Consider the following 16,916-nt stretch of genomic DNA (forward strand, 5'->3'; position numbering starts at 1 on the left):
ATTGGGTAACTCTCCAAATCGGAGATCCTTTGTGGGAATTTAGATGTTTTATTATTAGGTCGCACTGCCTTGTCCGATAGAAGGTGAATAGGAAGGACGTATTGATTTAATGAAAATGGGAGGCAGATGAACGCCTTTTAGAGAAAAGCAAAGGGGAGGAAAGGGACGACTAGTCCCATTCCTTCCCTTTGCTTTTCTCTTGAATTTGGCAGGCTATGACAATCCCTTATCCCTAAAATTGTTTCGAAGATTACATTGTCTCTTCACATTGAACCACTCAAGATTGAATTAATGGACATAGAGACACAATGAATATAGTATTTTAGGGACAAAGGAAACAACTTGTAAGCACAGCTTTCAGTGAGTTGGGAGAGATGAACGCTTGGATCTGTCCTAGGGAGACTGCTAAAGGGGAAATACTGTGTATAGCCATGAACCCCGAGAGAGGCTGCAGTGTTTATATAACTTCCGGACACATGCTGGAGCTATATCAACACAATGGCCTCCTGAGGGGTGGACAGGCATACACTATATACTGAAACAGTGCACTTAATTTTTCACATATGAAGCACACCACAGTGTCCTTTTTTTCATGTCAAACAGGTTACTATGCATATGATGTATAACAGAAAATAGAGTAGTAAATGCCTACTTCAATCAAGTGAAGTGGATGAAGGAGAAGCTTGAGTGATGGGTGAAGTTTGTTGCTGTGTTGTTGAGGTGCTGCACATTTCTGTTGCTGTACATTTCTGTTGCTGTATTTTGGCAAGTTTTGTTTTGGATTGTAATGTGTTATTGTGCTCTTACATTCTGATGTGTCATTCCGATGATCTTGTTTTGTAGTGATGTTGAGTTATTTTATTTTTGTATCTTGTACTCTTTCCTGATTTGTGTTATTGTGGTGTTGCTCCACTACTCTGTTGTATGACACTATTTTGCTGTATCGTGGTCAGTTGTATGTTTTTATTGGGTCATTGTACTGTAGTGCATGTTTGTGTGTGTTGTGTGCTGTCATAATGTGTCGTATTTTGTGCTGTCATGTTAACCTGAGTTATATTGTCATTATCTTGAGCTATTTGTATTGCTCTGTTGTAATATCGTGATGTGTCCTCATATCTAACCCAGAGGCACATTGGACTTTGTCTTTGATATTCCTTCTACATGGATCTCCATGGCTTTTCACACAATGAATTGTGAAAGTTTCCTTATTATTTTGCACTCAGTAGAATAATGCTATATTTATAAAATATAACTAGTGTTTTTTTTAATGGACTATTTTCTTTATCTGTGTGTCATCAAATATTTGCTTTAAGTGTACTTTGACAGACACATTTTTTTCTGATCATCTAAAAAGAGCAGTAGTGTTTTCCTTTCTGAAAGCTATAGAGGTGTGGTCAAAATCATGCAAACTAGTACACTTGTACATCTGTGTACAGTGGCATTTTTCTTAAAGGAACAGAGTAGTTGGTGACTGTGTACGAAAATGAGATGCAGATGGTAGATGCAGGCAGGGTTTATGAAGTAAAAATTGTGGGTATACGTTTGCCAGTTTAAAAAAAAAGTAAACAAGTGAATTCAGTCAACAAGCCTCCCCTCCTTTCAGCCTTACATGTGTAATAATTCTATCTTTTAACTAACCCAGTACATGACTCAGAGGGACAGCCCTCCAATATGAATTTTGCATGCAAAGAAGGATGTAACGGGTAATATAATATTGTAACATTGTCTATAACTTTATACGGGGAACAGCCCTTACAACGCGGATTCTACCATGCGTGCTTTTACATCGCATGAGTTACAAAGTATGCAATGTTACAACTTGTGGTAAAAAAACACGCATACCATTACATCACATGCGCTATTACAACGCATGCAATGTAATGGCGGCGGGGGCGGCTATCCATGTCGTTGTGAGGAAACTTAGGCTGTTTCCTCACAACGACGAGAACCAAACAGGAAGAAGGAAGCAGGATCCCTCAGCGACACTGGAGAGGAGAGAGGTAAGGGGGTTTGCGCATGGGGTGGAGGTTACTTTTGTAGTGTTTAGGGTACTGTATAAGTAGTGTGGTAATGTTTGTGTTGTGTGTGTTTTATTTAAAAACGTTTTAGTGTGTGTTGTAGTGTTGTTGTGTTTGTTTAGTGTAGTGTATTAGGGAGGGTAGTGTAGTAGTGTTTATGTAGTGAAGTGATTTAGGTTTTAGGGTAGGGTAGTGTAGTTTTGTAGTGTTTGTTTAGTGTGGTGTATTAGGGTTTAGGGAGGTGTAGTAGTGTTTATGTAGTATAGTGATTTAGGTTTTAGGGTAGTGTAGTGTTTGTGTAGTGTATTAGGGTTTAGGATAGTGTTGTAGTGTTTGTTTAGTGTAACGTATTAGGGTTTAGGGTAGTGTAGTAGTGTTTATGTAGTGTAGTGATTTAGGTTTTAGGGTAGTGTCGTAGTGTTTGTGTAGTGATTTAGGTTTTAGTGTAGTAGTGTTTGTGTAGTGTTTTAGGGTTTAGGGTAGTGTAGTTTTTTAGGGTTTAGGGTAGTGTAGTGCAGTAGTGTTTATGTACTGTAGTGATTTAGGTTTTAGGGTAGTGTAGTAGTGTTTGTGTGGTGATTTAGGTTTAGGGTAGGGGTAGGGGTAGTGTTGTAGTGTGGTAGTGTTTTTTGGGTTAGGGGTAGTGTAGGGGTGGGAGTAGTGTCTGGTGTAGGGTTAGGGGTAGTGTGGTAGTGTTTTGGGGTTAGGGGTAGAGTAGGGGTGGGAGTAGTGTGTTGTGTAGGTGTAGGGGTAGGGATTGTACTCACCTTGCATACTTTTACTGCGAGTATGACTTTACCACGCATGCCTTTGCGTTGTAATGGCATGCGTGGTAAAGGCATACTTGTTGTAAAAGTATGCGTTGTAATGGTATGTGATGTCATTGACATCGCGTAGTAATACCTGCGTTGTAATGGGACGTGTGGTATTAGTATGCGATGTGTTGACACACATTCCTTTATACTGTCCTACATTACATAAGCACCTATATTTTGGTGACATCCTAACAAAGTGGTGTGTTTTGAGAAAGTCTTTAAATGGGCTAACATGGTTTGGTATTGTGGTAAAGTGCTATTGGTTATAAAATCAATTTAGAAATAATGTTATTCAATTTCCCTGTATAAGTATATTGTTAGGGGATATGAGGGTCAGGTAAGGAGGGCAGCCACAGAACAATATATAGATTACACAGAAGATATTAAGGTTAAAAGGTGAGTTTCAGTCACTGTCAAAGGAAAAGGTTCTTTTTGATGAGAGCAATTATTCTGTTGAATAAACTCCCTGAAGACATGTTCATTGTGCAGTCAATATTTGCTCGCAGACTTGTATGGAATAGTTCATGTGCTGTGAGATAAGACTCTAAATTCCGGCAAGAGAAATATTGACTTAATGGCCCACAGTCTTTGTTCTACTATGTAATAACTGTTGCTTCTATGTAACTCTTTGCTATGAATACATATTTTACAGACTGTTTTGTGCTATTTCAGTTTTGCCTAAAGCTGTTACACATTTTGAGGAGCTAGTGGGTATGGCAGAAGCACTACTCAAAGGCGGGGTGACCCCAGCCGCTTCTAACATCCCACCACAGACCAGCTGGCAAACACAAAATACACCTCTGACAGAGTCCAATACAGCTAAGCACAGCAACTGCAACTCTCCACTGTTGCTAACTGTGGTGAAAGAGGAGCCAACTGTTATTGAGCAGGTCAGTGATGTTTTTCCTTGTTAGTGTTTTGTTAGGTCTTTCTGGTTTAAGAGCCCATTGAATATGAATGGTATGCAGTGCATCAAATGGTAAATGTATAAATGGAGTATTTGATAAATACATTTATAAATAGAATATTTGATAAATACATCAAACTACCAATACTTCCTAGATTACACCTTTGTTATGTGTGTCTCTCGTATCTGCTGGCAACAATTGCCCCGTTTTTTATATGGCTGTAATGGAGTCACCGTGGGCACAATCTGTACATAGATACCAATAGTGTTAAAACGAAGGAATTAGACTAAAGAGAGGAGTATTGCAGATAAAACTGCAGTTTGTACCTTTGGTAAATTGAGAAACAGCATCAGTTCGTTTTAAGCCTTCTAATTGCATCACAGTGAAACTAAAGAGTGCACTGCTGAAATAAATGAAGTGCAGTGTTGATATGAATAGCAGCCCTTCATATTTTCTTCTCGCACAGATTGGTTAAATGTAACTATAACACCCACCATCACATTTTAGAGTAAACATATTTACAACTGAACATATTGAATTATGAGCTACCCCCATACATTTAATCCCAGACCTCATATCCCAAACCAGCATATCCTAAAATCTTAGCCATGTACTTCAAACCACTAATATCACACCCAGCCCTTAACCCTACACCCCTAACTTTGCACCCTAACCCTTTACCATTAACATCTAACCCTATAGCTTTTACCACTTCAACCTATACAATTAATCTAAACCCTCTTTCGGAACGTATTGCTCCTCAATCCCTATATCTCAAGCATGTAACTCAACCCAATACCTCAAACCGTCAGCCCACTTTTCTTAACCTTCCCCTTCCCTTTCTCTCTGCACTTTATTCCCTTAATCCTGTACCCCAACCCTTTACTCCTAACTCGTAACCTGTATCCTGTGTACCTCAACCTTTAACCTCACACCCCAAGCCCTTAATTCTTAATGTCATACCCTAAACCATATACCATCTTTGAATTTACCGCATTTTGATTGTATACCGCTCTTCTCAGTTTTAGTTTTGATAAAATGAAATTAAAATTTTTCTTTTGGGGACCTTTAAATTATTCATCCAGTTGGGCATTCTTGTTGAACCAACATTTCAATGTCGGGCGATCATGATCACTACTTCCACAGTTTGAGTCCTATGGTTTCAGCTCCTGAGCAGGGACATTTGAAGTATGAAAACCCCATTATGTGCCATATCTTTGATGGGCTTCTGAGGAGAAGTTCCGCTTGGCTTTGCAAGAGCATAATACTTCAAGTCCTCTTAAAGCCGTTTTGAAGACTAGAAGAACTCAGCCAACTCGATACCTGGAGTGGAGATTGCAGCCTCACTGGTTAACACCTTAATGGGACAAAGTGCACCATCACATCATTGTCGAACGAAGCTTAACTTATAGGCAATGTGTAAAGTATTGGTGCAACACTTCAAACAGTAAAACAGTGAGAATACCACACAAAAAGATTCCCTACCAGGGTGGAATAATAGAGTTTGATTAAATAAATAAATCAAGACCAAAACAACAAAAAGCCAATAAATAGAACTTAAGTTATTAATTTTTAAAGAATTAACTGTGAAATAGCACTTAGAAGCAATAAGTGCTCACTTGGGTAATCTGGTCACACCAGTCCAGGACAAAGTCAAACGTTCAGTCCTATCGCGATGGAGCGCGAACCGAATAAAGGGACCCAGTGAGGTCCTCTGAACCAAAGTACCTAAATCCTAGAGGCATCGAAGATGCGGGGTGCAGCCAAGGTGATGCGTCAGTATCGATCCACGCAGTGGCAGTGATGCGCCGGTACTGATCCGCACAGCAGCGGCAATGCGTTGGCTCCAATCAGCAGAGAGCTGCGGTGCAGTAATTCAGCATCTGTATCGAGGATGCCATCAACGGGGATGTGAAGAGGGCGTGGCTTGGATGCCGAGGAGGACGGCAGCGTGAGTGCAGAGCTCCGCTCGGGAACCCCGCATTTATCCTGACATATTGGCCCATTGACCCCCCCAGACAGCAACGGGGATCGGGAAGGCGATGGGGAGCTGCTTCGGAGTGTTTCCGCCTTGCAGGACGGCGAAATTCGGGATCCCTGGGAGGTTTCCTGAGCTGTGTCTACCACTGAAAGAGCCCTCAAAATGGCGATGCCAAATTAGCCGGAGGTTCCGGGGCCGCACTACTGAAGTTGCGGACGGCCGTCTATGGCTGTGTTGCAGGCGGATCGCTTCTCAGAGCGGAACGGCACAGGCGACACGAAGAGGAAGACGGCTGCGGTGTAGAGAACAGCCCACATCGGCTGGAGCCCCGGGACCGGCCTGCGGAGGGGGGGGCCCTGAGCCATGTGACTGGAACTGTGGCCTAAGGACTAGGCCTGTGCCAAAAAGGGGATCGCCCTGCATTGGCTGGCGCTTCGGGGCTGGCGCGGCCGCGATTGGCGCTGCGAAGGGAGCGAGAGCTTGGATTGAGCGTGCAGAGATCCTGACCCCTCCTTGGGAGCAGTCCACCGCATCTAACGAGGTTGAGGCGGCAGATGAGGCCCGAGAGCACCCTGAGGGATGTGAGCTGGTTGGCCCTGTGCTCGTGAGTTGAGGGCGGTGGCTGCTGGGGCTGCAGGCGGCGGAGGCGGCTGGGTGGCCCTGGGGTGCCGCTGGCTGCGAACCGGGGTAGGGACAGAGGCTGGTGGCCTAGGTCTCTCGCCGAACCCCAGAGAAAGGTGAATCCGGCTGTCACCGGTGTAGCCTAGCCCAGAGAGCTTGAGAGTGTGCCATGCAGAGGTGGGGGCGAACTGGGTGGCCTGAAGTGACGACGGAGGGGAGGCCCATTTTTCAGAAGGGACTGGGCTCATCCCACTGTGTGGATCTACGCTCAGAGCATGTTTGAGGAACAGTAAACTTCGCTGGGGGCTGGGACAAAATAGTGAGATGGGTCTGCGGTGCCCTGGGCCTGGAGCTACTGCGACAGTGGGATTTTGATACGTGTAACCGTGCTTGAGTTGGTGAGAGAGGCGCGACCCTTGGGACCTGGAGAGCATTGCATTGAGCAGTCCTGAGGCTTTTGGTTTGTTGGAGCCCACGCAGAAGGCGCAGAGACCTGGAGGCACCGGCTGGCGGTGTTGGTGGAGGTGGCGTTGCCTGAGAATCAGTAGAGCAGCTGATAGATACACTAGCTGAGACTCCTTGTCTGGGGACTAGCCTTTAAACCCACCTGATAAGTAGTGTGCAGTCCAGTGCTGTAGGCCTTTCGAGTGTGAAGCGGTAACCGTCACTATGGGTAAGCCCCGAGGGAAGAAGAAAGAGGATACCCAACCCTCTGACACAGAGTCACCACTCCAAGCTGAACAGGACACATGCAAACTGCCTCAAGGTCCTGGGCTGCAACGACAACTGGATAAGATCCTATCTGCCGTTGTGGACTCTCGCACTGCCCTACAACAGGACATTGCGCAAGTGGCGACGGGTCTTGGCCTTCTGCGGGCGGATCACTCGAAGTTGTTGGATAGGGTAAAGCACGTGGAGGACGTCGTCCAAGAGGTTGCGCCTGCACAGACCACACTGGCTGCAACAAAGACAAGCTCCCTGGACTGGATTGCAGTGCTGGAGAAGCGTGCTGAGGATGTGGAAGGGAGGAACAGACGGAACAACATTCGAGTGGCAGGTTTGTCCAAAAAAACAGAGGGGTCGGATATGGTGTGCTACTTGGAAGACTTTTTGAGAAAGTTGGTGGCTCCTGAGGGTTTGTCTGCCTTCTACACTCTTTAACATGCGCACCGGGTCCCTGCGAGACCTCCACAGCAGGGGTGCACTCCCCGGCCGGTGGTGGCGCGCCTGTTGCATTTTAGGGATAGAGACCTACTTCTCCAAAAGGCTCGTACGGTTAGCCCGTTCCAGGTCGGGAATAGTATGGTCACTTTGTTCCCAGATTATTCCTTCGAAACTCAGCAGCGCCATGTGTCCTTCAAGTCAGTCAAGAAAGAACTGAGGACAGAGGGGATCCAATACTCCCTGCTATTCCCGGCCAAACTGCGCATAATTCTGGATGGGAAAACCTACTTCTAGGACACGCCGGAAGAAGCATGGACATGGCTGGAATCTTATAGGTCACAGCGGATAAGGCACCTGCGACGGGGATTGCGAAAACCATCGACCTCACAAACAGAGTTGGAGCACAGGGAAGCACTAGAAGCGGTGTAGGCGATATCTGGAGATTTGCTGATGACTTCGCCGAGAGGCTCGGAACTGTAGAATGATAAGGACCATTCGGAGGCGGACTCTTTGGCATCAGATAGTGTGCATTTGCCGCTGGTCACACCGAGAACAGCGGATGGACTGCTGGATGAGTAGAATTTGTATAACATGTGGGTGTGGGGGGTTCGCTGTGACTAGATGTGGAAGGGTAGATGTTGTGGTGGGCTCCCTAGGATGTTACCTAGATATACTAAACGGAAGAACCCAGGGCCAGGTTTTTTACTGGTGTAATAGAACATTGCCCGGGTAGTCGAGGAGCATGGAATTATGCAAAGGGGGTACTGGGAGGGATGTGTCTCTGGGGGGTTCCCTGGGCGGTAGCTGAGTGCTGTGCAGAATAATTGCAGTTTTACTTGCTAGGCTCTGTCCAACCCCCACCGGAAGGTTCCCAGTTAGTCAGCCTTAGCACTTTTGAGGCAATTGTTGGGCTGGTTTGGATGGGATTCACTACGTTAGTGCCTGTTCTTGGGGGGAGGGCAGTGTTGAGGGTGGGACGGGATTGTTGGGGGAGAGGAAAGTTTTGAATGGGGGATGGCACCCGCCGGCGCGTCTAATGGGGAACAGAGAGTTCTTGTGTTTTTTGCAACTGTACTATGGGTCCATTACCTGATGTAAAATGTGCGACTTAGAATGTGCGGGGATTGCACTCCATGCAGCGCAGATATAAAGTCCATTCCTATTTGGTACGCAGGGGTGCGCAGATAGCGTTTCTGCAGGAGACACATTTGACTAGAGCAGAGGGGTTGGTGCTGCAGCATAGGTGGCGAGGACAGCTTTATTACACCACTTATTCAGCTTTCGCGCGGGGTGGTTGAATTGGGTTAGAGCCGGGGTCCCCTTTCAGATGACTGATCAGTTGATAGATTCTGAGGGCCGCTATGTTGCTGTTAGGGGACGCCTTCACGGGCGGGAGGTAACCTTCTGCAGTGTTTATGCCCCTAATGTAGAGCTGGCACCCTTCTTTGCGCACTTGTCTGACGCCCTGGCAGTTTATTTCACGAGTCCAGTACTGACAGGTGGGGATTTTAATTCCATCGCGGATGTGGTCCTGGACAGATCCCACCCTCCGTTACCTACAGCCCCAATTCATACTTTAGCAAAGATCAGAGCCCAATGGCAGGATCACTGGGGTTTTGTGGATGTTTGGCGAGTGCAACATCCAGTTGAACGAGATTATTCTTATTTTTCGGCCTTACACGACTTACATGTGCGGCTTGACACGGTATTGTGTAGCCCCGGTCTGGCCACTACGGTAGTGGGTAGCGAATATTTATCGTGCACTATTTCGGACCATAATCGCCTGCTGGTGAGTTTCTGTTAGGCTGTGGAGCACCCTACTATCCCGACTTGGAGGTTACGCCCAGAGTTGCTAGAAGATCCGACTTTTCGGGCCGAGCTGGGAAGGGGAATCGAGCAATAGGTTGATGAGAACAAAGGCACGGCCACGATGACCGCCTTGTAATGGGACGCCTTTAAGGTGGTAATTTGTGGGTTTTGTATAGCTAAGTGGGTGGGAGTGCAGAAGCTGCTAGTGCAAGAAATCGAAGCTGCAGAGAAAGCCCTTAGGGAGGCCGAGCGAGCCCATTCCACTAACTCTGAAGCGCAGGACTCGGTTTGGACCCTGAAGGAAGCGGTGGCAGCAGTTGTGGAGCGCTTGAGGTGCTTTGACCACAGAGCTTATCTGGCCCGTGCGCATGCTGAAAGAGATAAGGTGGGCACCTTGCTGGCATGGTTGGCTAACCCCCTCCCCAGATGCGTTCCCATTTTGGCACTGACCTCGTCCTCAGGGCGATTAGAACACACACAGCATCAGATAAATTCCCGATTTCGCTCCTTTTATGCCGACTTATATACTAGTTACCTGCAAGCCGGGGAAATGGATACACAGGCGTTCTTGGGGGATTTGGAGCTGCCTACAATGGATGTGGAACAGGCGGATCCCCTCGGCCAGGATATCACGGTTGTGGAAATCCGATGCGCCATTAAACAACGCGCAATAAAATTCCGGGTATTGATGGGCTACCCATTGAATTTTACTCTGCTTATATTGATGTGCTGGCTCCTAAGCTACTGTCAGTGTTCAGAGAGGCCAAACGGCTGACCTCAACTAGAGAGGCTATCATCATCCCCCTCCTTAAACCGGTGAAAACCCCTATGGACCCGTCCGCGTATCGGCCATTATCTATGCTCACCACTGACTATAAGATTCTGAGTCGTGTGCTGGCTACTCGCCTCCTCCCCCTTATGACGCGTTTGGTCCATCCTAATCAGGCAGGCTTCATCCCTACTCATAACACTGCTGGCAGTATACTCAAGCTGATATGCATATTGGGTGGGGACCATGGCGAGGATAGTCAGGCGATAGTCCTCTCGGTGGACATTGACAAAGCATTCGACAGTTTGGAGTGGCCTTATTTGTTTTCAGTCATGAGAGCCTTCGGGCTTGGAGAAGGATATGTCCGCTGGACTGAAATGTTATACTCCTCTGCGAGCGCTAGAGTGAGGGTTGGTAAGGTCATCTCCTCCTCATACCCAGTGGGGCGTGGCACTAGGCAGGGCTGCCCGCTTTCCCCATTACTCTTTGACCTAGCCATAGAGCGACTGGCAACACGGGCTAGACTGGGGAGGGTGTTCCAAGGCCTGAGCCTTTCTGGCCGGACACATTACATCTTGCTGTATGCGTACGACCTCTTGCTCTTCTTGAAGGATCCTGGAGGGGCTTTGGAGGGGGTGCGGGCCCTGCTTCGCCGATTCGGGGATATCTCTGGTCTGCGAGTCAACTGGGCAAAGACTTGTGTTTTCCCAGTAGCCCGTGAGTGCGACCCGCCTGCTCTGCTGCCTGATGTGGTGTGGGAGCCCAGGTGTCTCCCCTATTTAGAGACGCATGTTTGTCATACCAGGACGATTTGCTTGAAGGTAACATAGGCAGAGCGATAAGGGGACTTAAGGGCAGTATGCAGTTCTGGGGAACTTTGCCATTGTCGATGGCGTGCCGAGTGGCACTGTTGAAGATGGGGGTGCTTCCTCGGCTGCTATGTTTTTTCAGAACCTTGCCTATAAGAATACCCGTCGCATTATTTCGACAGCTCCGCTCTGTGGTGGGCGGCTTTATCTGGGGAACGGGGAGGCTTCAAGTGGCATTGGATACTTTGATGCGTCCAAGAGCTGAGGGGGGACTCTCAGTCCCTGATTTCAAGTTATACTATCTGGCTGCGCAGTTCCAAGGCCTTACTCCTTACTCAGGCGGGGGCGCAGGAATTTAGAGGGCCAGAGCGAGACTTTGGACCAGATGTGCCGAGACATGTACTGTCATTCGTGGTTCTACAACAAAAACTACGGGCCGTTGAGCTATCGGTTGAAGAATGCGCTCTGAGAAATTGTTGGAAACGATACCACAATAGAATTGGGGTGCAGAGAGCCTACGCCCCTGAGATACCATTGGGCATGTGTACGGGTCCTACCGCATGGTGGAGATTGGTCTGCCCTTACGGAGTGGGAGACATTGGGGTTGCAGATGGTAGGGGATTTGTTTGGAGATGGCATACGTACTATTGCCCTATAATGCGCTGCAGGAGAGTTTTGGACTCCCGCTGGGCCATTTCTTGTTGCATGCGGCTCTAGTTGCTGCCATCCAAAAACACTGGGGCACCGGCCTTTCGGAACCACCGGTGAGTGAGGTGTGTCAATATGTAGTGATGGCCGCGGGTACTTATAAAGCGGTCACCTGCTTATATAAACGCATGCTTGGAGAGGGGCTGGCAGATACTACGTGCTCAGTGGGCAGTGGATATAGATAGGTGCCTGACTCGACCTGGTCGCACATACTTAAAAGGGCATGGAAGGGCACTAGAAACGCCAGATTCCAATTGGTCCAATTTTTTATCCTGCACTGGGCATATCTTACACCGGCAAAAATCAACCAATATTCCCATGTAGATACAGCACAATGCCCCCGATGTAGGTTGGGAGACGAAGACCTAATGCACATGCTGTGGGATTGTCCGCAACTGGGAATATACTGGAAGGATATAATTACTTTACTCTGTCGTATAACGGAGCGACAGCTTGTTCGGGATAAGGGGACCTGTTTGTTATATTGGTTCCCACATACCAGGAAAACGAAATTGACGAGTAAGTTCTTGGATTTAGGGTTGGTGCTCGCCAAGAGAGAAAGTACCTCCCACTGGACAGCCGCGGCGGGGCCTAGCTTCCTCAGATGGAAGGCTGCACTACTTATGTGGGCAGACAGCGAGAGCACAGTTCGCCTACAGCAGGCCCGCAGATCCCACAATAATAAGGCGTTAGAGGCGGCGCGAGCGTGGGCGGCCCTAGTCACAGAGCTGAAGGCAGTGGACATAGATTCTGATTCGGAGATGAGTGTTCTAACTGGGGATGAGGACCTGTAGAATGATTGCCCGGACGACGATGAGTGACGCGCAGGAGAGTTTTCCCCACTTCCGTAATCGTCATTACACTTGTTACCATTGAAAATATGATAACATGTATGGACTCCATAGATAAGACATGCCATTCTGTTATACTTAACCTTTTAGTTGACGCACCGGCGGGAGGGTGGGTATGGGGAGGGTGAGTTAGGGGTAGGAATATACATGGAACTGATGCATGAGGTTTTATGGCATAGATGTATGATTTTACAGTTATCCTATTACTGTGGTGGTCGCCAATGACGACAGGGGAATTCGCAGCAACTGGATCAGTTTGTCAGTTGATCTATCTTAACTGTAAAATCACGTATCATAGAATTTTCAACTATCTTGAAATGCCATGCTTTTTGTAGATATGATTGGTCATTCTTATGTCTGTTGTTTGGGCTTAAAACCAATAAAAAGATTTATTAAAAAAAAAAAACGGGGATGTGTAGACCTTGCACCAGGAAAAGTATCATGCAGTGGTGGTTCCAAAGGCAATGCGTCAGGCTGATCCACACAGCAGAGGAGATGTACCGGTTCTGATCCACGATACAGGATGGATACGCCAGTTCTGATCCATTCAACAGGAGCGATACACCGGTTCTGATCCACACAACAGAAGCAATGCACTGGTTCTGATCCTCACAACAGGAGCTATGTGCCAGTTCTGATCCATGCAACCGCAGTGGGGCGCTGGTTCGACAGAAGATGCATGGGTTTGGCTGGAGCAAACACCTTAGACCCACTTCCAAGGGTCTAGGACTGGGGTGGCACCATTTGGCAAGGCAGACACACAGATGGCAGAGTACAGGTGCAGAAGGAGAGTGGTTGGAAGTATTTTATGTCCCTGAGACTTCAGATCAGGAGGCCAGTCAGCTAGCACTTGGAGTCACTCTGGGTTTAAGTGATGCAGGTCCCGTCCCTCTCATGCAAGCCGGGGGAACAGCAGGCAGAAGAGCAACACAACAAGGCAGGAATCCAGCAAGGCAGCAGTCCAGCGAAGTGGCAGTCCTTCAGCGCCATACAAGTCCTTCTTTTTGGCAGAATCTTCACATGTCCGGAAGTGTACTTCTTTGTGGTGTCAGATGTCCAGTAATTAAACCTGATTGTGCCTTTGAAGTAGGGGAGAGTCCAAAAACATGCCTTTGAAGCGCACAGAGGTCATCCCTTCCTACCCTGGCCCAGACTCACTACAGGTGGATATGCAGCTCTCTGCATGGGGAAAGGAAACAGCCTATTCAGGTGTAAGTGAGGCTGGGTCCAGCTGCTCTCTCCCATCCTGCCAGGCTGGCCCATCAAGTCACACCTAAGCTCACATTGTGTGTGGCTGTCTAGGGGGAATACACAAAGCCTAGCTGTCACCCACAACAAGTGCAGCAGGCCCGCTAGTAGCATTTCATTTACAGACATGCAGTGCACTTTACCTGGGACTTATAAGTCAATTTAAGCAGACAATTGGAGATGAGCCAATATTACCATGTTTAGGGGAGGGAGTACAAGCACTTTAGAACTGATTAGCAGTGGTAAAGTGTGCAAAGTCCTAAAGCCAGCGAAAACGAGGTCAGAAAAGTGTAGGAGGGAGGCAAAAAGTTTAGAGGGAAGACCACCCGAAGGCTATCAGGTCTAACAAGCTACATGTAAGAATAGACAAACACAGATTTAACACCACAAAAAACTTACCTGAAATGCTTGTTGGTAACTACGTCTTGCAAAGAATGCATGTCATAGAAGATGGTATTAAAGTGGGGTACAAATAAACATTTCTGTACAATTCAAAAACTAAAATTCTTGTAGATGCTGGAACTTAGAAACAAATCTGGAATAGGAATATTAGTTTCATATCTCACCATGGAGAGTTTTGAACCTGGCACATCATTGCAGCTACACCAGTAAGCCCAAGAACACCCAAATAAATATGAGTTGTTTGCCCATCCATGGTGAGGTTTGAAGATAATGTAATTTTGATGCTCACTTTAACAACATCTGTACCAAAGAACAATTAGGAAGAACAACGAGACAGCCACATAGATTCACTCTTCCTTTCTACCTTACTGCTAGCATCCTTTTACTCTATTGTGACCTGCACCACGTAAGAAAGGGATCACTTCAGATCAGGTTCTTTAAGTGGCATGAGCTGATTACCACTGCTCAGACCTGAGACCTGCCTACTGAAGTGCCTATGGATTAGCTACTTTTCAAGAATTGAATTGAATTGAATTTTTACTGATTGTTCGATTAGGTAAAATCTGGAGGATTAATCTATAGCAGTATACTAAAACTTATTATTGCATCAGATCACTTGGAGGCACCCTAGGGCACAACACCCCACCTCACATGCACCCTTCCCCCTAGCTGCCTATATATTAACTGATTCAAAGCAACATGATGTGATGAGCTCTGATTGATGTTACTTCAACCATGTTAATGTATATATTAGGACACCCTGCTACTGATATCAGTTCCCAGGGCAAGGAAAATACAATTGTGCATACAAATCCGTAAGAAAATAATTATTTACTATGCATTGTATAAGGTAATTACTAATTAATTACTAAGAATGTCAAGCGCACACATGAAAACCAAACTAAAATATTCTATCAAAATATCTTTAAAATCAATAATATACTGTGTCTGTACAATTACATGACAAGTTAAAGACAGAATAATTCATGGCAAAACTGCCTCTCATCTTGCAGATCATACCATAGTCAAGGTATGTATTATACAATTTCAAAAATACAAAATTAGTTTGATACTGTTTGATAGTTTAGATACAACTCTTACAATAATACAGGTATTCATCTGATCGGATCATATCATATGATTTACAGGAATCATTTTTCATTAATAAAATGAATCATAGAATATCTCCATGGATGTATACAATCTGAGAGACAATAAAGTGGCTTCAATCATGGATGAATCTTCATATGATGCGTGTTTCGGTGACCCAAGCTCCTTCACCAGGAAAGTCAAATGTAACATGGCTATAAACACATAGGGGCAGATTTATAAGACCCCTGCGCCACTTTTGCGTCACTTTTCCCATGTTAAAAGTGACGCAAAAGTGGCGCAAGGAGCTTGTAAATCTGCCCCATAATGTATACTCTCAGCCTTCAAACTGTTTAATCAGTCAGACTTAAGAGAAGATAGGAAAGTAAGGGGGAAAGTTACACCATGAGGGGTGTGCTTCACCGAAAGTAGTGCATAATAAAAATCGTGATTAAAGGAAAGTAAAAGATATAAATCCAATTCTGCCCCCACAGAGGGCGGGTGGTTTGAACTTTTTATTTTTGGGGAGAAATAGGTATAAGGCAAACACTTATCAAAATGCTGAATACCAATGGAGAAATGTGGATGTGTGGAAGAAACCCAGTAAAATGACAAGACCGATGGATAAAAAAAGGGCTACTAGGGGAATACATAGATGTTTGGAGAAAACACAACAAAACATTGTTGAGAGCCAGAGTCTCCTCAGTGGAATTACACTCTCACAAATACAGATCACGTGCGTCAGTGTCTCTTCTGATTTGCTACAAAATTGTCATTGCTTGTTTGTTTCTCACTTTTGTCGTTTAAATCAGTAACATCCTAAAGGGAGCAAGCCGATTCACTATCTCATGAAGTTAGTTTTTGCTCTGATGGGCAGCGAAGAGCAAAGATTAGCTGGGAAGCAACCTAGTGACTATAGTTTTGTCACTCAGCTGCCATGCTTTTTTCCTTAGGTCTTTTAGGTCTTCTATCAGAGATAAGGCCTCAGTGTTCTTCATTGCAAGTATGGCAATGGCTTTTTTGGGAAGTCAGAATTAATAATGTTCTCTAATTCCAAAACCTGCATGGCATTCTTTAGGCATGTCCCCTATTCAGAATACGGCTCCTGGCTTTTCTTCCAAGCCAGCTGCGTTAGAGTGTTGAGTGTAGCTGTTTGTAATTTTAAACAGTATGCTACCCATTTCGCGTACAGACCTAGGGTTTACTTCAGGATGTAGAATTCCACCCTGATTTGGGATTGGCTAGTTCACTCTGGCAAGGCAAACAGTTTTCTGTATAGAGTGCTTTCCAGCTTATCTAACAGCTCGAATAAGTGTTCTTTGAACATTATAGCACCATACGATAGGATAGGCATCACTTTAGTAGCAACCACTGTCAACAAAGGTTGCAGGTTTGGGCCAATCAGGTCCCTTTTTAGCTGCCCCATTGCCTGTTGTAAATGCATGGCAGTGGTCTTTACCGCTTCCTCTTGAGCAATTAGCTAATCGCAAATAAGGAATCAGTGAGAATGGCAAATTCAATTGCGATTCCTACATGAATCCCGTTTTGCGAGTCCTTAATAGCGAATCCTTAAAATTCGCTATTAAGGACTCGCAATTCCTTACCTTGATGAATCTGGCCGTTTATTTCGGAAAATTGCACATCATAGATTTAGTCATCATCAAATAATCTTTATTCGGTCAAAAAGACTATAAAAGCACAGAGTAGAAAATAGATTACAAACA

The 16,916-nt window shown here is 45.9% G+C and overlaps 1 protein-coding gene across 1 annotated transcript in view; it reads left to right on the forward strand.

Annotated features, from left to right (window-relative positions):
• Window positions 1-16,916, forward strand: part of BEND6 (BEN domain containing 6) — a 194,065-nt gene that overhangs the window by 113,584 nt on the left and 63,565 nt on the right. The window contains exon 3 of the mRNA XM_086925216.1: window positions 3,506-3,723. Within this exon, the coding sequence (XP_086781342.1) occupies window positions 3,506-3,723 (218 nt within the window). The remainder of the gene's footprint in view (window positions 1-3,505; window positions 3,724-16,916) is intronic.

Source organism: Lissotriton vulgaris, chromosome 6 (genome assembly GCF_964263255.1).
Source record: "Lissotriton vulgaris chromosome 6, aLisVul1.2, whole genome shotgun sequence".
NCBI lineage: Eukaryota > Metazoa > Chordata > Amphibia > Caudata > Salamandridae > Lissotriton > Lissotriton vulgaris.